Source organism: Indicator indicator, chromosome 31, assembly GCF_027791375.1.
Source record: "Indicator indicator isolate 239-I01 chromosome 31, UM_Iind_1.1, whole genome shotgun sequence".
Classification (NCBI taxonomy): domain Eukaryota; kingdom Metazoa; phylum Chordata; class Aves; order Piciformes; family Indicatoridae; genus Indicator; species Indicator indicator.
Window position 1 is genome coordinate 10,335,685 of NC_072040.1, and position 24,253 is coordinate 10,359,937.

General features: G+C 48.3%; 1 protein-coding gene across 1 annotated transcript in view; it reads right to left on the reverse strand.

The window, feature by feature from the left end:
* Window positions 1-10,198: 10,198 nt before the first annotated feature.
* Window positions 10,199-24,253, reverse strand: part of TAF4B (TATA-box binding protein associated factor 4b) — an 82,423-nt gene continuing 68,368 nt past the window's right edge. The window contains exon 17 of the mRNA XM_054394715.1: window positions 10,199-10,366. Within this exon, the coding sequence (XP_054250690.1) occupies window positions 10,199-10,366 (168 nt within the window). The remainder of the gene's footprint in view (window positions 10,367-24,253) is intronic.

Genomic DNA, 24,253 nt, shown 5'->3' on the forward strand with positions numbered 1-24,253 from the left:
TGCGACATGCCAAGGAGATGCCCAGAGGATGGCACATAGGAGTGGGGCACCACCAGAAACAGATGGAGGGAAATCCCCAGCACAGGGCTTGAGCTGCTGAGAGGTGAGTGCTCTGCAGGAACCTAACAAGGGCAAGTTTTTATTGGCAAGGCAGCAAAGCCCAGTCTGAAGGAGACATCTGAAAAGGAATGGCTTAATAGCCTGGGCCAGCCTGCCTCCTTCCTGCTGCAGGAGCACACAGCGGGCTAGGGAAGGCTGTCCTGCCCTGCTGGAGAATCCACATCTCCAACACCTGAGGAAGCTGGAGATGACCTTTGCAGCCAGTGCTTCTTAAGGCTCTCCAGAAGTTATGTTCAAGATTTGGAAGCTCTTGAGAGAGCAACAGGATTGACACTGCTGAGTCATTAACAAAGGTCAGGAGAAGAGAAAGTAACTGAGCCTCATTTTAGCCCTCTTGAACTTGATGTAATGTCTCAGGACACCCAGAGGGTCTCCAGGTCCTCACAACTTCTGCCTCTGCAGAGGGCAACAAGTTTGCCATCAAAATCTGTGGGCCATTAGCCCAGACAAGGGGCAACTCAGGAGCTGTTTGTGCAGGAGATGTCTCCTGTGGAAGGCCTGAAGAAGGCTGGGAAGGGATGGCAGCCATCGAAGGGAAACAGATTATCTGAGGGATGGGGAGGAGAACTGGAGCAGCTGAAGAGGAAGGCAAGCAGAAGGGAAGAGCAGAAGTGTCCAACAGTGCAAGATGAGGGTGGTAGTAACTGGTCTGCATTTTGCTGGGGTTTCACCTCAGCACAGAAGCTAAAGCTAGGCTGGAGGGTGCCTGGACAAAGCAGACAGCTCACTCCATGTTTACAAATCATTCCAAGGGCTTAAAGCCCTGGGCATTGGCCAGGGACAGCAGCAAGGGAAGGCAGGCAGTGCTGTGGTGTGCTCCTGCTGCAAGGCACGAGGATGGGGACAAAATGCAAAGCCAGGGCAGCCGGGGTGGGAAGAGGGAAGGAGATCCAACAGCACAGAAACCCACTGGAAGGGGTGAAAGGTGAGGGTGGGAAAGATGAGCTGGGCCACTGCAACCACATCTCAGCCAGGTGTGTCTGGGGATCCTCGTTCAAAGCTCCAGGGAGCAGCTGTGCCACAGCCCAGTCTCAGGGGCTGAAGCCCCCTGCATGTGTCCACAGGGAGCCTGCTTGTCAAGGAGCCCTCTGCAGCATGGGGCACGTCCAAGGGGGCCGAGCAGAGGCTGCTATGAACAAGGAGCACCCATGGGGATTTGCCAGCCCAAGGAGTGCTCCGAGCCCCCCAGAGCTCGGCCTCCCACCCACCCAGGAGCTCAGCCCCGGCCGAGAGCTGTGGCCCCCAGCGCGGCTGGGGCAGGGCAGTCCCGCGGCGGCTCGGTGGCCCCGGCAGGCTGGGCTGGGCTGGGCATGCCCAGGGGCCCCGGGGCGGTGCTGGCTCCTCCGGGCTCTCGGCCAAGCAGGCGCTTGCTCAAGGGTGTCTCCAGCAGCACAGCCCCAGCGCCCTTCCCAGGACCAGGTCCCCGTGCAGGAGACACGGGCGAGTCACTTCCAACACCCACCGCCCCCCTGCCACCCACCCTGCCCCAACCCTATCCTGCTTCCATGTGCCAAAGCACCACCCAAGGAGAGTGGCATCTGTTTTGGGGTTTTAAATCCATCTTCCTGAGCAGAAACTTGTTTCTGGGAGGAAAAAGTCCCCTAAAGAGGCAGCACCCGGCCCTGGCCGCCTTGTGAGGGCTGGGCTGCACCTCCCAGCTTTCTGCCCTGGGGGATTCCACCCCTGGGGGGAGCTTGGCTTCCTCACCCCCAGCCATCCTCAAAAGCTCAGCTGTGGCTCAGAGCTGCAAAAAGTTTAACCTCTTACAGAGAAAAAGCCTGAAAGGGCAGCAGGCTAGCTCGGGGGGTGGCGGAGCCTCCCCCAGGTATAGGGAGGTCTGGAAGAGTTGGGTCTCTGTAAAGTTTTCTTGAGTTTGGACTAGAGAGAGAGGGAAAAAAAAAAAGGCAGCAAAAATCCCTCCTGACTCACTCTCTTCCCAAGACTGCCCTAGCCCAGGGCATCTTCCCTGCCTTGGGAAGTGTTGCAAAATTTGAGCTTGCCCTAGAGGTATCTCTCACTAATTACTGGATATCCTGGTTTTGTGTAAGGACAGAGGCAGAACCTTCCCACAGGTTCTTCTTTACAGCATGGGAAAAAAACCAAAAAACAAACAAAAACCCAAACCAAACAAAAACCCAACCCACAACCAAACTCAAAACCCTGAGTTCTAGTTGAGCATCCCCAGCAGACTGCTCTTGAGGGGATCTCTTTCTGGAGCCATCCTCCCCAGCTCTGGGGCATCATCACTCACCACTAGTCTCTAAGGAGTGAGGAATTTCAAAGGCAAAACCCAACCTTACTTTTAATATTTGCCCTCTGTACTTGAAGTTTAGGTCACTTTCAATTTACTTTTTTTTCCCCTGTAATAAAGAAGGTGAAAGCTTTCAAATTAGACCCAGCACAGCCTCTGAGAGCCGTGTGAGATGAAGCCTGCCTGCGTTCGCACCGCCCGCCAGCCCTGCCTGCTGCAAAGGGCTAATGAATCAGCTGGGGAAAGCCAGGCTGCAGAAAATTATAGCCCTGGACCCAGCAAGAGGCAGCACAGCCCTGATTCCCATGTCAGCTCCAAGCCAGGCAGATCCTCACCTGGGCTGTAAGCCTCCATCTGTGGTTTATTCACACCAGCAGAGGAGAAGCGCTGCAGCTCCAGGGTGTTCAGTAGCCTGGGCTGTGTCTGCACGTCTGGTACCAGCACAGAGCCCACAGCAGACACCAAGATGATCAGAGGGCTGGGGCAGCTCTCCTGTGAAGACAGGCTGAGAGAGTTGGGGCTGTTCAGCCTGGAGAAGAGAAGGCTCCAAGGAGACCTTACAGCTACATTCCAGTATCTGAGGGGGATCTGCAGAAGGCTGGGGAGGTACTGTTGAGAAGGGCTTGGAGTGATAGGATGAGAGGCAATGGTTTGAAACTGGAGCAGGGGAGATTTAGGTTGGACATCAGGAGGAAGTTCTGCACAATGAGAGTGGTGAAATACTGGAACAGGTTGCCCAGGGATGTGGTTGAGGCCCCATCCCTGGAGACATTCAAGATCAGACTTGACGTGGCCCTGGGCAGCCTGATCTAGTTGGAGGTGTCCCTGCTGAGTGCCAGGGGCGTTGGAGAAGATGACTTAGAGGTTGCCTTCTGATGCAATCTGTGAATCTTCTGCTCATTCCAGACTCTTCTTTCAGTACCAGTGAGGCCGCCAGCTCCTGTGGACAGCACACATCCTGCTGCCCCAGATCCTGCAGTGGCTGGATTGCTGCACTGGGCTGCAGCTGTTGGGTAGAATCACAGATGGCATCAGGCTGGAAGGGGTTCTCAAAGGTCATTTTGCCCAACACCCTGCAGTCAGCAGGGACACTTCCAACTAGATCAGGTTGCTCTGAGCCCCATAAAGTTTGACCTTGAATGTCTCCAGGGATGGGGCCTCCACCACCTCCCTGGGCAACCTGTTCCAGTGTTCCACCACCCTCATTGTAAAACACTTCTGCCTAATGACCAACCTAAATCTCCCTTGCTCCAGTTCCTTAGCCACCTGTATGCACACTGAGTGCAGGGACAGTCACAAATAATTAGTTGGAGGAAAATTCCCCTCCTCCTCCTCCTTCCCAGCTTCCAAGGACAGCAATAAGAAACACCTTCAAATCACTGTAAATAAACCAACCCTGTCACGCTGAGCACTTCAAAGTGGAAGTGCAAATACCTCACATAGCCAGGAATTACCTCTCCAAAACAGATAGAGATCATCTGCCAGATCATTTTTCATTCCAGATAGATTTCAAACAATATTCCCTGTGGTTTGGTAGAGAGAGAAACTGACAACCACAGCTCTTCAGGGGAAGCCTGGGGAGCAGGAGGAGGCCCAGCTGCTGAGATGAAGATGACTTTTTCACCTTATCAGTACCCAGGACCTCCCCTTTTCTCCCTCCCACCAGGGCACAGCCCCAGGGGTGGCAGTCCTTCAGTGACACCATTGATGGGCAAAGCTCTGGAGAAGCAGGTACTGGTCACCCCTGGGGCCTCAGTGCAGGTCTGGGTATCACCCAGTGTCCACCTGAATCACACAAGCCATGGCTCTACTCCCTTTTCTACTTCTGAGGCAGAGACTGAACAGTAGGTATCTGGAAGAGCTGTGGGACTGTGGGATGGGGCTTAGGGAAGAGAATGGATGATGGGCTCTGATGGGACCCCAGCAGGAACTTTAGGTGGGAAGTAACTATTGCTGCAAAGCCCTTGTAGAAAACTCTTGCTCTGAGTAGCACTTAATGGTAGGAATCTTGGCCACCACGAAACACAAACGTCCTGCAAGGATCTGCTCCCTGCACAGAAAGTGGCAACCTCGGGGCTGACATCAGCTGACCTACACCACCTCCTTCTACTCCAGAACAGCCTTCCAGCTTCCAAGTCCAGGATGGAGCTCCTCCTCTTCCTCTGTGCTTCCCAGCAAAACCCCTTTCCAAAGCAGGCTGTCTGGAGTTCTCAGGTCACTGAGAACTCCGAAGTGGGGAATCCCGAAGGGAGACTGAGTAGCAAAGTTAGCAGAGTAGCTAGAGAGCAGGCAAGGAGTGGCCAGCTCATGCCTGTAAATAGAAGAGGAAAGGAGAGGTGGGAGGAACAAGGGCTGATGTATCTGGAAGGAAAAGACAAGGTTTCATTTTTATTCCTTCAAAGTGTTACAAAGCCCACAGGGGTTCTTGTCTGGCAAATGCAACACTGACCCTGGCCAGCGTACAGCCAGCCCTTACACCAGGGCAGGGTTGGACCAGCCACTGACAGGTGGTAATGAGCCAAGCAGCAAAACAGAGAGGTCCAGTGTGCTACATTCTTCAGCCTTGGCACTCCGTTTTGCACTGATCAAAGGAGTAAAGGCTTCCCTAGGAACTACAGCTGCCTCCTGAGCTGCAGGCTCCAGCCAGCGCACCCGGGATGAAACGGCTGTGTGCAGGCACTGTGTGCAGGCACTGTGTGCATCACGGCCTCAGAAACACAGCAGAGCTCATTTGAAAAGTTGCTGGGAGCCAGCCCGTTTCACCAAGGCCTGCACTTGGACTGTCTGCCCCTCCAGGACATCCTCATTTGCTTTAGTCTTTCCTTCTTCAGCCCAGTGATTACAAAGAGCGGAGCAAAGGGATGAACCTTGAGAAGAGCTGAGAGCCCTTTGGCTGCACGCAGTGCACTCACATGGCAGGACACAGGTGCCTCCAAGACAGGGCCTAGGACAACCTGATGCAAACAGTGGCCTTAAGCTACTCATGTCAGTGTCCAAGAGAGTGCAATGGCTTTGAGGAACCATCCAGCAAGGTCTCACAGGCTCCTGCTACCTTCCTCATTAAACCTGGAAGAGAGCTGCAGGGCTTAGTGCTCCACAGCTATCGTCTGTCCCAGGGGCAGGAGAAGAGGGCTGGAGTCAAAGCCAGCACAAAGTCCTGGGGTCAGGAGTGAGACTTGGCAATAAGCAATGAAAGGGAAAAGCAGCAGCTGGAGGAGAGAGAGAGCAGGGTCCCTTTTGTCACCACGTTAAGACACACAGCTTGGCATGCCAGGCTGCTGAGACAGCAGCAGTCAAGAACCAGCAAGAACAAACCAAACACTGCCTTGTCTAGAGGCTGAATACTTGAGTGGCAGGGATGGCTGCCCAGGCAGCTCAGTGCTTCAGAAACAGCCTCTGGGCTAGAAGGCCATCTGGACAGCAATGAGGGCCTGAAGCAAGCTTCAGACCCTTTGCAGCATCAGTGCTGTGAGGTTCCCAACACATGAGTGTGCCAAGAACTACAAGAAAGGGAGCACAATGGCAGGGTTGGTCCTCATCACCTTATCACTGGGGGTTAGGACTCTCCTGAGGGCAGCAAGATTGGGGAAAAAGAGGGAAGTGAACCCCTGGTCACCTCCTTTACCTCCTGCTGTGGCTGAGCAAAGCCTAAGTGTCTCCAAGGAACGTTTTACAAAGCCTTCTGCAGTATGTGAAGGAGGCCTCCAAGAGAGCTGGAAAAGGACTTTTAAGAAAGGCATGGAGTGACAGGACAGGGGGTGATGGCTTCAGATTGGAAGAAGTTGGATTGCGATTAGACATTAGAAGAAATTCTTCTCCATGAGGATGGTGAGACACAGGAAAAGGCTGCCCAGAGAAGTTGTGAAGGCTCCAAGGGTGGAAATGTTGAAAGCCAGGTTGGCTGGGACCTTGAGCAAGCTGGTCTGGGAGGAGGTGTCCCTGCCCATACCAGGGTGTTGGAACTAGATGATCTTTAAAGTCCCTTCCATGGCACTTCTTTGATTCTATGAGGGCAATTGTTCTTTACAGAAGCAAAGCTGAGCTTGAAGGAGGGCCAAGCTGAACCCTTGGAAGAAAAGTGTTTTTATCCTTTGCACCAAAGCCTCATCTGTCCCTGTCTAACATTAGGCCCAAAGAGCTCCTGAAAACCCTTCTGAAAACGTCTGCCACTCCTTACAGGACACAAGTTTGGGGGTTGGGCTGTGTTTTGTGTGTGGGAGGAGAAGTGGCACCCGGAGAGGAGCTACTGGTACAGGAGACAATTTGCTATGGCAGCAGTGGAAGCATGAAGCCTGTGTTGTTGACCCATGGTCACACTTTGTGTTTATCAGCTCAGCTGATGTCTCAGCACCTTTCACTCCAGCACCACGTTGCTTTAAAGAAGACAGAGGCAGGCCAATGTGCAGATGCTCCTCTTTGTTCTCCAACTTGCACTTAATTGAGTGTGAGTGGCTGTAAAAATAATTTAGGACAATGCTTCCACTGCACATTGCTGAAGCCTGGGATGGTTCCTCTGTTTGTTACTTTCCAGGACACGTGCAGAGGCCTCACCTCTGCCCAGCTGTTAAAAAACCCCAACCAAACCAAACCAAACCAAACCAAACCAAACCAAACCAAACCAAACCAAACCAAACCAAACCAAACCAAACTAAATCCACCCCCCCCCCCCAGCCTCTGTGCTGACTGCCTGGGGGAAATCAGACAAATGAGAAGTTACTTTTTCTCCCTGCCCATCCCCAAGCCAAGCAATCATAAAATCACAGAATTGTTTTGGTTGGAAAAGACCTTTAAGATCACCAACTCCAACCATTCTCCAACTCTGCCAAGGCTGGTGCTCAAGAAGAGTGTGGCCAGCAGGCTGAGGATCTCCTCCCCCTCTGCTGTGCCCTGGTGAGGTCTCATCTGCAGTGTTGTGTCCAGTTCTGGGCTCACTGCTTCAAGGACAGGGAACTGGTTGTGAGGGTACAGCAAAGGGCTACAAAGATGATGAAGGAAGTAGAGCATCTCTTTTATGAAGAAAGACTCAGGGACTTGGGGCTTTTTAGCCTGAGGGGAAATCTCATAAATGCTTACAAACACTTCAGGGGTGGGTGTCAGGAGGATGGGGCCAGGCATTTTTCAGTGGTGCCCAGTGATAGGTCATGGGATAGAGGGCACAAACTTGAACATAGGAAGTTCAATCTAAATATGAGGAGGAACTTCTTTACTTTGAGGGTAGTGGAACCCTGGAACAGGCTGCCCAGAGAGGTGGTGGAGTGTCCATCTCTGGAGACTTTCAAAACCTGCCTGGATGCCATCCTGTGGAGCCTGCTCTGGGTGAACCTTCTCTGGTGGGGAAGTTGGACTGGATGAGCTCCAGAGGTCACAGAATCTCAGAATCACAGAATTAACCAGGTTGGAGAAGACTTTTAAGATCATCCAGTCCAACCTATCACCCAACACCATCTAATCAACTAAACCATGGCACTGAGGGCCTCATCCAGTACAGAATCACAGAATTAACCAGGTTGGAGAAGACCTTTAAGATCATCCAGTCCAACCTATCACCCAACACCATCTAATCAGCTAAACCATGGCACTGAGTGCCTCATCTAGTAAAGTACCACAGAATTAACCAGGTTGGAAAAGACCTTTGAGATTATCCAGTCCAACCTATCTCCCAACACCATCTAATCAGCTAAACCATGGCACTGAGTGCCTCATCTAGTACAGTACCACAGAATTAACCAGGTTGGAAAAGACCTTTGAGATTATCCAGTCCAACCTGTCACCCAACACCATCTAATCAACTAAACCATGGCACTGAGGGCCTCATCCAGTACAGAATCACAGAATTACCCAGGTTGGAAAAGACCTTCAAGCTCATCAGCTCCTATCATTCTGTGATTCTGTAAACCACTTCCCTCAGCGCTGCATCTTTATGTCTTCTAAACAGCTCCGGGGATGGGGATTCAACACCCTCCTTTGCTCTGGCACCTCACTGTGTTTAAAACCCTTCAAACAGAGATGTTGGTGGTGAATACATCACATGGGGGCAGAAGGGTGGCAATGCCTGTGAGGGGCAGAGAGCTGGGGCTCACTCCCAGTCACAGTGGTGACAGCTTCAGACGCTGCCTTTCTCCTTATTAGGAAACAAAGCCCCTGCTTTATGATTTTTAATAAAATAATTGCTTTAATGCAGTATTTAAAATAATTTCCAACATTTGGTCAAGAAGATACAGTACAGAAAAAATGGGAAATGCTGCACTTTACAGAAAAAGTAAAGCCAAGCATTTCGTTATACAAAACGATTTCGCCTGATGCCATCAATAGCTTGCAAACTAGAGCTCAAAGTACTGCTTCTCTTTTTTATATATATATATATATATATGTGTGCTATATATACATATATATTAATTTACAGCATTCAATAACTAGATTGGTTTACTACTGCTTCAACAAAACAAAACCAAAACAACCAACCAAACCATAACCAATTCAAAACTCAGTGAATTTGGGAACTCTCCGCAGTGGTTCTGACAGAGGAGGGCGTTGGGACTGGTGGCTGCAGGTTTGGAAGCAGCATGGCAGATAAGCATAGGGAGCTTGTCCCGTCCCAAGGACAAAGTTTCAGCAGGAAGCCCCTCAAAACAGTCCAGTGTCTTTTCCCACCAGTCCTGGGAAACAGCCATGCAGTGTTGTGGGAGGAAAAAAAAATGTTTCGGGGGAAGCAATGTGGAGGCTTCTCCTTCCACCACACCCTGGTCTTTACCAGCAAGAAGAAAAAACCTTTGCCTTACTCTAGCAGTGTTAATCACCTGGAGTCCTCCCCCTCACTGCATGGGAACCAGGCAACTGTCTAAACACTGTTTGGGAAGGCTTCTCGTTACATCACATTAAGTTATGAAGTCAGTAGTGGGGACAAAGCAGGGACCCCCATGCTCTGCAAGCACTGCTTTCCCCCTTTGGTCTCAAAGTTCCAGTGCATCTCAAAAGGTTTCCCCTTTTGCAGTCAGCAATCTGACTCTGTTAATTTCTTTCTATATCTCTGCTTGAGCTCAATGCTGTTTTTAATAGTTACAGAAGGCTAAACTGTTCCTTCTGCATCCCCTTCATTTTTAGGCTCTTTCTCTGCCTGTATTCCACTTTAGTAACTCCAAACTTTCCCTGACCATTGAAGTATGCCTGAACCACACTGTCTGAGGTACCTCAATCACAACCACAACCAACTTGTTCACCTTCCCTCAGTCACTTTCCCAGAGAAAAGGAGGAGGGCAGCTCAGGCCAGGTGGGGAGGAGAAAGCTCCCCTCATTCCTTTAGCCTGCTACTTTGCTCTCCACAAATGAGCATCCTAGGAGTAATTCCAAGCTCAGAATGTGAGGAGCTGCTGAGTCAGGCTATCCATTAGCATGTTGACTGCTGGCTCATGATTAAATACAGTTGCCATGCTGTGAAGTGCCTTTCAAGGGTTATTTTTTTTTTTTCCCCCTAAATAAGGTTGGATTAGAAGGCACTACGTGGAGAGCAGCTGTTGCAGACTCTGGAGTACATCAAGCAACATTATACAGAAACTAGGGACATGTATCAAGACAGTTAAATGCAAGCAGGTAGTCAGGTGCCAGTGTGTGCAGCTCAGTGGTTTCTGACTGGTTTCCAGCCTGGTTTCAGCCAAGGATTATCAAAACCCCTCCAGGTGCTAGGTTAGGTCCTTAATAAAAACGTTGATCTGTAAACAAGAGCTATCCTTACAACGGATCAGCTTCCAGAAATGGGAAGTTCAGGAGAGTGCAACAATGCTGCAGTCTTCTCTTTGGCAGTAGAGAGCCAGGTGCAGTGTCAAACCCAGCTCACTTCAGCAGGGCACGGTACAAGGTCAGAGAGTGTCTCATCTCCCGCTCCTGTTCCATGCAGAAGATCAAGTCCCTGAGACAGACACGAGTGATTCTTGGGCACAGCAGCTGTTTGGTGAGGCTGAAACCTCCTGATCCAGGAGCACTTCCATTGCCATTCAATCCCTACATGGGGGAGGGAGAAAGAAAAAGAAAACAACAAAAATCAGAATTCCATGGAAATGCAAGGATTTAACCAAACCACTTGGATTATGCTGCCTGCTAGCGTACAACTAGTTGGAGGTGTCCTGGGGTGGACAAGATGACCTTTGGGAGTCCCTTCCAACCCAGTGCAGTCTGTGAATATTTAAAACCTGTCTGGATGCATTCCTGTGCAGACTACCCTGGGTGATCCTGCTTTTGGCAGGGGGTTTGGATCCCATGATCTCTGGAGGTGCCTTCCAGCCTCTAATGTTCTGTGGTACTGTGATACTGTGGCCTGAGGTTCAGCTTTACACACCAAAACCCAGCAAGCCAAAAGTCTTTGCCCATATTAGATACTTCACAGGTACACATCAGCTACACACCAGATACTTCACAGGTACACACCAGATACTTCACAGGTACACATCAGCTACACACCAGATACTTCACAGGTACACACCAGATACTTCACAGGTACACATCAGCTACAAACCAGATACTTCACAGGTACACATCAGCTACACACCAGATACTTCACAGGTACACACCAGATACTTCACAGGTACACACCAGATACTTCACAGGTACACATCAGATACACATCAGATACTTCACAGCTACACATCAGATACTTCACAGCTACACATCAGATACACACCAGATACTTCACAGGTACACAGCTGGTACTTTACAGGTACACATCAGATACTTTACAGGTACACATCAGATACACACCAGATACTTTACAGGTACACATCAGATACTTCACAGATAACAGATACACATCAGATACTTCTCACAGATAACAGATACACATCAGATGGTTCAGAGATAACAAATACACACCAGATACTTCACAGATAACAGATACACATCAGATACTTCTCACAGATAACAGATACACACCAGATACTTCACAGATAACAGATACACATCAGATGGTTCAGAGATAACAAATACACACCAGATACTTCACAGATAACAGATACACATCAGATACTTCACAGATAACAGATACACACCAGATACTTCACAGATAACAGATACACATCAGATACTTCACAGATAACATCAGATACACACCAGATACTTCACAGATAACAGATACACATCAGATACTTCTCACAGATAACAGATACACACCAGATACTTCACAGATAACAGATACACACCAGATGCTTCACAGATAACAGATACACATCAGATACTTCTCACAGATAACAGATACACACCAGATACTTCACAGATAACAGATACACACCAGATACTTCTCACAGATAACAGATACACACCAGATACTTCACAGATAACAGATACACATCAGATACTTCACAGATAACAGATACACACCAGATACTTCACAGATAACAGATACACATCAGATACTTCACAGATAACAGATACACACCAGATACTTCACAGATAACAGGTACACACCAGATACTTCACAGATAACAGATACACATCAGATACTTCACAGATAACAGATACACACCAGATACTTCACAGATAACAGATACACATCAGATACTTCACAGATAACAGATACACACCAGATACTTCAGAGATAATAGGTACACACCAGATACTTCACAGATAACAGATACACACCAGATACTTCACAGATAACAGATACACATCAGATACTTCACAGATAACAGATACACATCAGATACTTCACAGATAACAGATACACACCAGATACTTCACAGATAACAGATACACACAGATACTTCACAGATACACACCGATATCACAGCAGTACACAGATACTTCACAGATAACAGATACACATCAGATACTTCACAGATAACAGATACACACCAGATACTTCACAGATAACAGATACACATCAGATACTTCACAGATAACAGATACACACCAGATACTTCACAGATAACAGATACACACCAGATACTTCACAGATAACAGATATACATCAGATACTTCACAGATAACAGATACACATCAGATACTTCACAGATAACAGTACACACCAGATACTTCACAGATAACAGATACACATCAGATACTTCACAGATAACAGATACACATCCAGATACTTCACAGATAACAGATACACACCAGATACTTCACAGATAACAGATACACATCAGATACTTCACAGATAACAGATACACACCAGATACTTCACAGATAACAGTACACACCAGATACTTCACAGATAACAGATACACACCAGATACTTCACAGATAACAGATACACACCAGATACTTCACAGATAACAGGTACACATCAGATACTTCACAGATAACAGATACACACCAGATACTTCAGAGATAATAGGTACACACCAGATACTTCACAGATAACAGATACACACCAGATACTTCACAGATAACAGGTACACATCAGATACTTCACAGATAACAGGTACACACCAGATACTTCACAGATAACAGATACACACCAGATACTTCACAGATAACAGGTACACATCAGATACTTCACAGATAACAGATACACACCAGATACTTCACAGATAACAGATACACATCAGATACTTCACAGATAACAGATACACACCAGATACTTCACAGATAACAGATACACATCAGATACTTCACAGATAACAGATACACACCAGATACTTCACAGATAACAGATACACATCAGATACTTCACAGATAACAGATACACACCAGATACTTCACAGATAACAGATACACACCAGATACTTCACAGATAACAGATACACATCAGATACTTCTCACAGATAACAGATACACACCAGATACTTCACAGATAACAGATACACATCAGATACTTCACAGATAACAGATACACATCAGATACTTCACAGATAACAGATACACACCAGATACTTCACAGATAACAGATACACATCAGATACTTCACAGATAACAGATACACCAGATACTTCACAGATAACAGATACACATCAGATACTTCACAGATAACAGATACACATCAGATACTTCACAGATAACAGATACACATCAGATACTTCACAGATAACAGGTACACATCAGATACTTCACAAGGCAAAGCAAGCACTTGCCAGCTGGTGATGTATTTCAGTCAAGGCAACCAAAAAAATCTTTCTTTAAAAGGATGTTATTACAGCAAGACAAATAAAGAACTCCTGTGTCACTGCAGCCACTTGCACTGAGAAAGGACAAGCAGAACCCTGGAACTGTTTTGGTTGGAAAAGGCCTCTAAGATCATTGAGTCCAACCATCAGCCCAACACCACCATGGCCATTAAACCACGTCCCCAAGTGCCATGTTCATACATTTCTTGAACACCTCCAGGCATGGGGACTCCACCACCTCCCTGGGCAGCATCTTCCAATCCCTGACCACTCTTGCAGCAAAGAAATGTTTCCTAATCTCCAACCTAACCCTCCCCTGGCACAATTTCAGGCCATTTCCTCTCATTCTATCCCCTGAGACCAAGTCTCACCTCCTTTCAGGGAGTTATAGAGGGCAATGAGTTCTCCCCTCAGCCTCCTCCTCTCCAGGCTGCACAATCCTAGTTCACTCAGCCACTCCTCTTGGGACTTCTTCTCCAGGCTGAATGTACTACTAAAGGCAGAGCCCCAGGTTGTGCATGGGTTGCTCCCACTTGCAAACACCCAAGCTCCAGATGTCCCCAACTCTTCTTGAAGAAAACCACCCCTGTGAGTGTGCTCTAGCCCTGAAACATGTCCAGGAGACACTCTTACCCTGACCATCACCTGTGAATTGTCCTTCAGGGGGACAACAAATGCAGGGAGCCAAATCACCTGTGTGTTCAGAGCATTGTGTCTGGGCCTATCCATCTCAGCAGGCTGCCTCTCCTGGTTACAAAAGCTGTTACAAGAGGTAGGAGCTGATGATGTTTCGCAGTTCTGCATTCAGGCTGCTGGAATGAGCAACCCCCATGCATTCCAAAATGCCCCAAGATTTATTATTAGGGGTGGGGAGGAGGAAGATTACCATGAGCTGCACAATAGACTGGCTACTTATCTTGGAGCCAATCTCTGCTGCACAGCCAGTCTCTTATCACTACTGGAGGGTTCCTGGTAATGAATGCAATTTGTACAAATACGAGTGCTCAGTCTCTGTAACTTCAGCCAGGCAATGCCTGCCAGCATCAACACCACTTGGAGATGGTGTTGCTTGGCTGCTGTCTTAACTGCATCAATTCTTACCCTAACACTCTCTGCAAGACTTCAGCAAAAATGACTTTGCCCACTTTGCTTAGAGAAATCTGGTTAACAAACAAACAAAAAACCACCCCAAAAAAAAACCTCCTCCCATATATTAGAAACAAATACCAGTGCTGGACTGGATTGAGCAGTGAATGCTGCTGTTGTTAGGGGGGGGGGAGAGCATTGAAATGGATAAAGTGAAAAGGGAAAAAAACAACAAAAAAAAAAAAGAGAGCGAGAAAGATTCAGCAGAGAGCACAGAGTAAGGCCAGAGAACCCAGGGCACATTGCAGCAATGGAAGCTGTATTTCTTCCTAGCAGCAGGCAGGGTATTCAGCAGCATTTCATTTGCTTTCCAGTCAATACTATTAAACACTCTGAAATGCCATCATTTGGAACTTTCAGTTTGTTAAATGGCCTGGAACAAAGGCGTGCGTGGGGAGGAGGAGGAGGACTGCTGGCCACGGCGCACCGAGAGGGCACTGCTGGCCTGGTAAGACACAAAAGGGTCACAGTTCAAGTTTGTCATATGACAACCCTGAAGGATCCAGGGGAAGGGGAAAAAAAATGAAAGAAAAAAAAAAAAAAAAAAGAGAGAGCTCTGCAATGCAGCTGCCAGCACGGGTTGAAAAGGAGGTCAGTCCAACAGGATGCAGCAGAAGGCCTAGGGCAATGTTATAAATGAAACAAAGCCCAAGGGGTTTCTGCAACCCAACAGCAATGCCCTTTATAATTCAAAGAACTTTACTGAGGTGAAAGTATTTTCTGTCTAAACAGTCATTAGACTAGAAATCTTACCTTTCAAAGGAGACCAGGCAAGGCCACCTCAGTCCTGTTCGCTCCCTTACCAAAAGGATGCAGCCAGCACTGACCTCCCCCACTCCCCACCAGCCTGCTCTGGGAGCTGTTGGAGCTGCAAGATGCTACAAGAAGGAAGAAGGTCTAAGCTGCCTGCATTTCAGGCAGGGTTGTGGATTTTCTTCTCAAATTCTTACCCAGCATGCCCAGTAGAGGGGCATGAAGCCATGTTATGCTGCAACACCACGTCCAGAGCCTGTCCTGGGCTCCTGTGTGCTGGCAGCCAGCTCATAGCAGGAAGTTTCAGGTGGCATCGGTGGCATCTCACCAGCTTACCAGAGGTACCAAGTGCAGCACTGCAGGGGCCAGGGGCTCTCTGGCTAGTTACTGAACAGATCTAAACCAAGAACTGCTACCACATCCAAGCTAGAAGAAAAGGTCTTTCTCTCAAAGTGCACTGGCACCACACTTCCCTTCTGACAGGCAAATGCCAGAGAGACATGCAGACCAGAAGGGTAACCACCAGTGCCCCTGGGGATCAGGAGCTGGCAGAGCCTGTTGGTGAGCCAGGCAAGGTGCTGCCTGACCCTTCACAGCACCAAGGCCACCAGCTGGCTTAAAGCCAACCCCAGGAAGCCACAACAGCTGTAGTCCTGCTTTTGGCCAGTCCTCAGAGTTGAGTCCAACCAGCAGCTTTGCCAACATGCTGTCACCCTTTCCTGATCCTCACAGCCTGGATCCTTTCTTGTACACCTGATGGGGATCAGTTGCTCTCAGTGATCTGGGCAGCAGAAGACAGTGTGGCACTCCTGCTGTAGTCCCACACCTGTTGTGCAGCTCATTTTGTGGAGAGGCTCCTCCTGAAAGCTGTTTTAAGATCTCTAGAGCTCTCTCCAGTGGCTGCACTGAGAATTAAATACCAGCCTGGAAAGACAGGAGTGAAGCTGACCCAGAGCTACAGCTCACTACCAGGCTCTTCCCTTACCTGAGCTACCACCACCACCCCCACCCTGTTCCTAGCCTCCAAGGTATCTGGAGCATGTGGGCTACAAGTCTGGATCACAGGGATTAAACAAGGATATTAAAGCTGCTCAGAGCTATTCCACAGGCCCTGATACCAAGCTCAGAGGGCTCAGCAGATACCTTCCTTCCCACCAAGTCTGGGTCAGGCTCAGTGAGCTGTTCCTGGTGGAGCTCCCTTCTCAAATTCAATGGCTTCACACCAACCACCTTCACAACTTCAAACTCTTGAGAAGCGGGGCATGGGGAGGGAGCAGAGTGCTCTGTCAGATGTTAAATGTCAAGCCAATAGTCCTCCTTTTGATTCTTGGTGTGGCACAAGCAAGTCCCAGCCCCACAACCAAGATCCCAAGAGATCAAACTGCCATTGCAGCTCTGCTGCATGCCTTACAAGTCCCGCCAGCAGGAGGAAGTGAACTCACAGGACAGTTTTCAGTGACATCTCCACTGAAAAATGACAGCTGTGAGCAGCAGAGAGGTTGTCAAAGGTGTTAAGAGCACATAGTGAATAGGGCAAAAGCATCCAGGTTCTTCAACCCCCCCAGCTCTGTCACCTGCAGTCACCCTGAGGGGGGTGGTATCCAGCACATCAGTTTCCCAGCTGTAGAACACTGAACATGTCCCTGCCTCACAGGAGCAAAAAGAGGTGAAAAAGCCCTTAGCACTTTGTGCAGTGCTCACATGCTTCCCTTGGTCTCCCACAGCAGCAAGGGGAAGAAGAGACCCTGCCAGAACTGTGACAGCTTGCTTTGTACAAAAAAAAGTGCCTGATTTAGGCCAGAGAAAGCAAAGAGAAGGAATTTGGAATGACTTTGGTGATGCTGCTGATGAGTCTAACAAGCCTCAGTCTGACAGAAACACTGCCACAGTCCCAGTACTGAAACCCCTCAGCACTCAGTGTTTATGATTACTGTGTGGGGACAGGATGTGGGGACAGGCTGAGAGAGTTGGGGCTGTGCAGCCTGGAGAAGAGAAGGCTCCAGGGAGACCTTGGATCAGCCTTCCAGTACCTGAAGGGGACCACAGGAAAGGAGGGGAAGCATTGTTAACATGGGTCTGTAGTGATAGGATGAGGGGGAATGGATTGAAGGTGGAAGAGGAGAGATTTAGACTGGAAATTAGGAGGAAATTCATTACAGAGATGGTGGTGAGACACTGGCACAGGTTGCCCAGGGAGGCTGTGGATATCCCATCCCTGGAGGTGTTCAAGGCCAGGCTGGATGAGGCTTTGAGCAAGCTGGGCTGGTGGGAGGTGTCCCTGCCCATGGCAGGGGTTGGAACTGGATGATCTTTAAGGTCCCTTCCTACCCAACCCATTCTGTGATTCTATGATTATTTTTTTAATGACATTGTGTTTAGGTGGTGGGGGTTTGGGGGATTATTTCTTTAAAATCTTATAGTCCATTAGGATAGATCAAGCCAAGATCTCTCTTTCCAGCTCATGGCCATGAAAGCACACATGCCTATTCATGAGCATAGAATGGTTTGGGTCACAACCTCCCTGGCAACCTGTTCTAGTGTCTCACCACCCTCACTGTAATGAATTTCCTCCTCACCTGCTGGAAAGGGTCCAGTGGAGGGCTACAAGGATGAGTAGGGGACAGGAGCCTCTCTCATGAGGAGAGGCTCAGGGACCTGGGGCTTTTTAGTCTGGAGAAGAGAAGACTTAGAGGGGATTTAATAAATGTTTATAAATATCTGAGGGCTGGGGGTCAGGAGGGAGGGGACAGGCTCTGCTCAGCTGCACCCTGGGATAGGACAAGGAGCAATGGATGTAAGCTGCAGCACAGGAGGTTCCACCTCAACACAAGGAGGAACTTCTTTACTGTGAGGTTCCCAGAGCACAGGAACAGGCTGCCCAGAGAGGTTGTGGAGTCTCCTTCTCTGGAAACTTTCAAGCCCTATCTGGATGTGTTCCTGTGTGACCTGAGCTGGATTCTATGGTCCTGCTCTGGCACGGGGTTGGACTCAATGATCTCTTTGGATCCCTTCCAACCCCTGACATCCTGTGCTCCTGTGATCCTAATCTCCAGTCTCAATCTCCCCTCTTCCAGCTCCAAGCCATTGCCCCTGTGATCCTAATCTCCAGTCTCAATCTCCCCTCTTCCAGCTCCAAGCCATTGCCCCTCATCCTCACAGCATACAAAGATGCCTCACCAAGCCGTCAGGATTCTCTAACAGAGAACACTATTCAACTACTCATTTTTCCCCACCCCCCACCTTTCAGATTTCATTGCAGCATTCCTACAAGCCCTTTCCAACGTGGGCAACAACATGTTTGACATCCTGAAACCAGTGCCTGGGAATGGGATGTCAGTTCATTCCCTCTTGTGCCCGAGATCCATCCACGCCACGTCGCTTCGTGTGGCTACATCAGCTGCTTCATCTCTACCTGGAGGTAATGAGCACTAGACAAATATGTCATCTTAGTTAATAGACAATTATTAAGCTGAAATTTGCTGGCTCTTTGCCACATCATTTTAAGCAATGCATTGTCAAGCACATTGTAAATCTCTTGACCCCTTCTCATGGCATCAGCGTTTGAGCCTTACCAATATGTTCAGCCTAAAGCCAGGGTGCAATTAAGTCAGTTGAATTGCAGAGCTCTCTCTTCCACACACAAGAATTAAGTTTCATCTCCAGCACACAGGAGGCAAGGCATGGGCCAGTGAAGTGTATTGCTGAAGCATGTCAGTGGCAGTTGAGAAGATTTTTGATTGTGTAGGTGAGGAAAAAGAAAAAAGTAATAAAATGCCAGGTTGGAAGGGACCCTGAGGATCATCTGGCCCAATCTAGGTAACAGTATAGATTGAATGAGCTGGCCCAGCAGCCTGTGGTGGGTTGAAAATTCCTCCCCCCCCCAACATTAAGTTTGCCAGACCAGCTCAGTTTGGAAGCAAATGGAAGCTGGATTCACAGGCAAAACTACAATCTAGAATGAATGCAATGAAAATGTACAAATATTCAATATTTACAGGTATTTACAACCAATAAACAGCACTAGGACACCCCCTGGCCAAAGAGCAGGGGAGCTGCAACAGCTTCTCCCTCCCTGCCTCCCCTTTGCCCCCCTGTACAAAAGGGACAAGAGAGAGAAGCAGAGATATTAGACTTAGCCAAAATAAAAGCCACGCAGCCAGGGTCAAGCAGAATCAAGTTAGTGTCTCCCAGCCTGAAGAGAGGAGAGAGAGAAATTGTTTTGGGAACCAAATCTTATGGGAGCTATCTCTCCAATGGAATTGTTTAGGATAATCATTATTTTCCTTTTTACACCCAAGAGTGATTTATTTACATTTTTACTACTTTCTGCTCAAGATCTGTGACAAATTTTAAAGGCATAGCCTAAAACTACCACACAAGCTGCATACTAAAACTGTCCAGTGTAGGGGAAGTCACCACTTCCCACATCAAATGTATCTCCCAGAGTGACAGCAGCCAGGCACCTGAGTGCTGAAATGGAAATTCCCTGGCTGACAGGGCCAGGCTTCACTCCTCCAGCAGGTGAGCAAGATGCTGAAGCCATAGTTTATGACTGCAGTAACACTTCTGGCTCCCCTCTTCCCCAGAGGAATGACCATGATGCTGACTCTTCAGTTGTCCACCAGCTTGAATGAAAAACAGAAACTGAAATCAAGAGTCTGCAAGAAGGACACTGAGGGGCTGGAACAGGTCCAGAGAAGGGCAACAAAGCTGTAGAAGGGTCTGGAGAACAGGGCTGGTGAAAAGCACCTGAGGGAACTGGGGGTGTTTAGTCTGGAGAGGAGGAGGCTGAGGGGAGACTCCATTGCTCTCTACAGCTCCCTGAGAGGAGGCTGGAGCCAGGTAGGGTTTGGTTTCTTCTCCCCAGTATCAGGTGAAAGAATGAGAGGAAAGGGCTTCAAGTTCCTCCAGGGGAGGTTTAGCTTGGAGAGTAGGAAAATTTCTTTGCTGCAAGAGTGGTCAGGGATTGGCACAGGCTGCCCAGGGGGGTGGTGGAGTCCCCATCCCTGGAAGTGTTCCAGAAACCTGTGGCCATGGCACCTGGGGCCATGGTTTAATGGCCATGGTCGTGTTGGGTTGGTGGTTGGGCTGGATGATCTTAGAGATCTTTTCCAAATAAAACAAGTTTAGAATTCTATCTGTTAAGCATACACAAAGAGAAAAAAAAAAATCCCTCTTGTATCACCTTAGACCTATGGGCTGGGGCAATGGGTGGTAGAGACAGAGACACAGAGAATCCCCTGAAGTGTTGTGTTCTGGCTCTGAACACCTGCTTCCATGCAAGTAGTCTAAGGATAAAATCCATTCACTTTCTGCAGCTTGTAAGGAAATACTTTAGCAGACTGTGATGCACCCATGCTAAGCACCAGGCAGCAGCCTGCCTGCACCCCATGGAGAGAGAGGGAGCAGCAAAGCTTCCTTACAGAGCCAGCTTCTGCCTTTAATTCACATTTAACCAGTCACATCTCTAACACCAATACTGAAGCTGATGAATTATGCTCTCATCACAAGAGTTTATAGTCAAAAAGGCAAAAGGTAACCTCTACAGCTACTGCTTGTAACTTATGTGTGGCTTAACTGCCACACATCCTTCCTGCAAAGTGATTTGACTGTCCCACAGTGGGAAAAACAAAACCAATCTCTTCCCAAATCATTTGGAAGAGTTGGAGTCTTCTTTCAGCCTGCAGCAAAGGACTTGTTGTTCAAAGGCTTAGCTCTTCCTAGGTCAGCCTAAAGAGCATTTCCAAAGCTTGCAGATTCACAGACTGCATTGGGTTGGAAGGGGCCCTCACAGGGCATCTTGTCCTTGCAGTCACAGCAGGGATTTCTCCAACTAAATCAGGCTGCCCAGGGCCACATCAAGTCTGATCTTGAATGTCTCCAGGGATGGGGCCTCAACCACATCCCTGGGCAACCTGTTCCAGTATTTCACCACTCTCACTGTGCAGAACTTCCTCCTGATGTCCAACCTAAATCTCCCCTGCTCCAGTTTCAAACCATTGCCCCTCATGCTTTCACCACAGGCCCTTCTGAACAGTCCCTCCCCAGCCTTCCTGTAGGTCCCCTTCAGGAACTGAAATGTGGTTACAAGGTCTCCTCAGAGATCCCCCACACAGGATCTGTTCAATCAACATGCTTAATCAGCATCCTGGGGCTGTAAAGCAAGAAGAGTAAGCTTAAGTTCTGCTAGCAATGATCAGATGTGGCAGAGACTTAGCCCTAGAAGAGAAGGAGACAAGTTTGCTTTCTCCACTAAAAATGGCACAATGACAGTGTGGTAAACAAGACATTTCTCCCATTTCTTCTTGCCAAACCTCTTCCCAGAAGGAGAATACCAGCCTATTTGTGGACTGCTCTATTAAGACGTGTATCACCCTGGAAGTATCACATTATTTCATGAATGCTGGCCAGGGTTAGCAGCTTGACAGGGAGAAAGTACTTGAACAGCTCTGCAGGGACCCCAGGACATCAGCTGCATCATTTACTTCTGCAGCAGCTACTTGCAGCATCCCAGGTTTCCACAGCTGGCAAGGCAAGACCCACACACACTGACAGAGCAGCCAGTCCTGGCAGCTGGCACAACAGTCACAAGCAAGCATCTGGAAGGAAGAAATTCCCTTTCTCATTGGATCAGGCAAAAAGAAAGAAAAGACACAAAATCTGCCCCTGAGTCAGTCCAGCCTGGAAGAAGGCAAGTGAAGGACAACCCTCAAGAGCACTCTGGGGCAAGGCAGACTGCATCACTGCCAACTGGTGCTACCACTGAGCCAGCAGAGGGATGAGAAGCTAGCAAGTCTCCCCCCAGAATTACTCAGAAGTGCAGGCATCCAAGTTTTCCTACATAGAGCAGAAGAATGGCCCAACCACAGCCTTCAGAAGCTGGCCACAAGAGTAACAGACAGTCAGAGAATCACAGAATCACAGAATGGTAGAGGTTGGAAGTGACCTCTGGAGATCATTGAGTCCAACCTTCCTGCCAGAGCAGGGTCACCTAGGGCAGGCCACACAGGAATGGATCCAGATGGGGTTTGAAAGTCTCCAGAGAAGGAGACTCCACAACCTCTCTGGGCAGCCTGCTCCAGGGCTCCAGCAGCCTCACAGTAAAGAAGTTTCTCCTCATGTTGAGGTGGAACTTCTGGGTTCCAGCTTATCCTCCATGTTCCTTATCTGCCTCTGGGCACCACCAGTCTCTTACAGCTACTTTCTAAACCACATCAAGACTTTTTTCCTTCCTTATGTGTAACACTGCTCTCAGCCCAAGGCCAAAGATGAACTGGAACCTGAAGGACTTTTGGATACAAGGAAAGAAAGTTTAAGGACTCAGAGCCACAACCTGTTTCCTGATGGGAAGAAACTTTTCAATACCTGCAAGGGTTGTCAACCAGAGTGAGAGAGAGCTGTTTGCAAAATAGCTTTGTCATCAGAAAAGCAGCAGAACTTAATCCCAAATAATCCTTGAGTGTTTCTCAGCATTGAAAGCATTCTGGGGCATGTTACCCACCAGGAGAAGCTATGAAACAGAACACAGAATTGGGAGAGTCTGGGGCTTCAAGCTGACTTTTTCCCCACCTGTTTCAGAAGTGTTCTCCCCTTTCAGGATGAGTTTTCAGTCTTCCCACCCTTTCACTCATTACTGTTCATGACATGGCCCCCAAAAAAGGCAGAAAGAGGTGGGTAACAAATATACAACCCCAAAACCCTCTATGAATGCAAGCCAAAGGCCTCTCCCTCATCACATCCAAGTGTCTGGAGGGCCCAGAAGGAGAGAGATGAAGATATTACCACCTCTGGAATAAAAGTAGCTCCAATTAACACAATTGCACAACAGAGGGTTTTTCTTCCCAGGGCTGTCTCCAATTGCTCTTTCTGAACAATACCATTCAAATGTTAAGTTGTAGAGAAGAAAAAGTGTAAAACTACCCCACTGTTTCCAACCAGAAGGGGAAAAGAATTAATACTGATGGGTTTTTTTCCTCTTTATTTGTTTTGTTTGGTTGTTGTTTTTATTAATTAAGCCTAGAACATTAGTTTTACTTGTTTGCTTTGTTTTGTTTTCCAACCCATGACCTTCATGGATTTGCCCCTACTGCTAATTCAAGCAATAATCATGGCAAGGTATAGTTCACTCCTTTTATATTGCTTTTAGGTTCCAAATAATTGACAGCAGAATTCAGACAAAAAGACAGGATGAATGTGCAGGAATCAGGCATTCAACTATCCCAAGACAAAGACTTTCTAGAAGAGGTGCAAAGGTGGCAGGGTACAGAGGAAGCAGATAGCTAGGGCTGAAGAACCAAGCCAATTCATTGATTCATGGAATAGGTTGGGTTGGAAGGGACCTTAAAGATCTATTTCCAACCCACCTTCCACCAGCCCAGGTTGCCCAAGTCCTCATCCAACCTGGTCAGGAACACCTTCAGGGAGGGGACATCCACAACCTCCCCGGGTAACCTGTTCCAGTGTCTCACCAACCTCACTGCAAAGAATTTCTTCCTTATCTCCAGTCTAAATCTCCCCTCCTCAAGCTTAAATTCATTTCCCCTCAACCTATCACAACAAGGGGAAAAAAATCATGTTTGCAAATCACAAACCTGCCCTCCTCAAACTTCAATCCATTGTCACTTGTCCAATCACTCCCAGCCCTTGTCAAAAGTCCCTCCTCAGCTCTCCTGTAGCCCCCTTCAGGTACTGGAAGGCTGCTCTAAGGTCTCCCTGGAGGCTTCCCTTCTCCAGGCTGAACAGCCCCAACTCTCTCATAGCCTATCCCCACAGCAGAGGTTCTTCAGCCCTCTGATTATTTTCATGGCCTCCTCTGTACCTGCTACACCAGCTCCATGTCCTTGTGCTGGGGGGGCAGCAGAACTGGAGGCAGTGCTGCAGGTGGGGTCTCAGC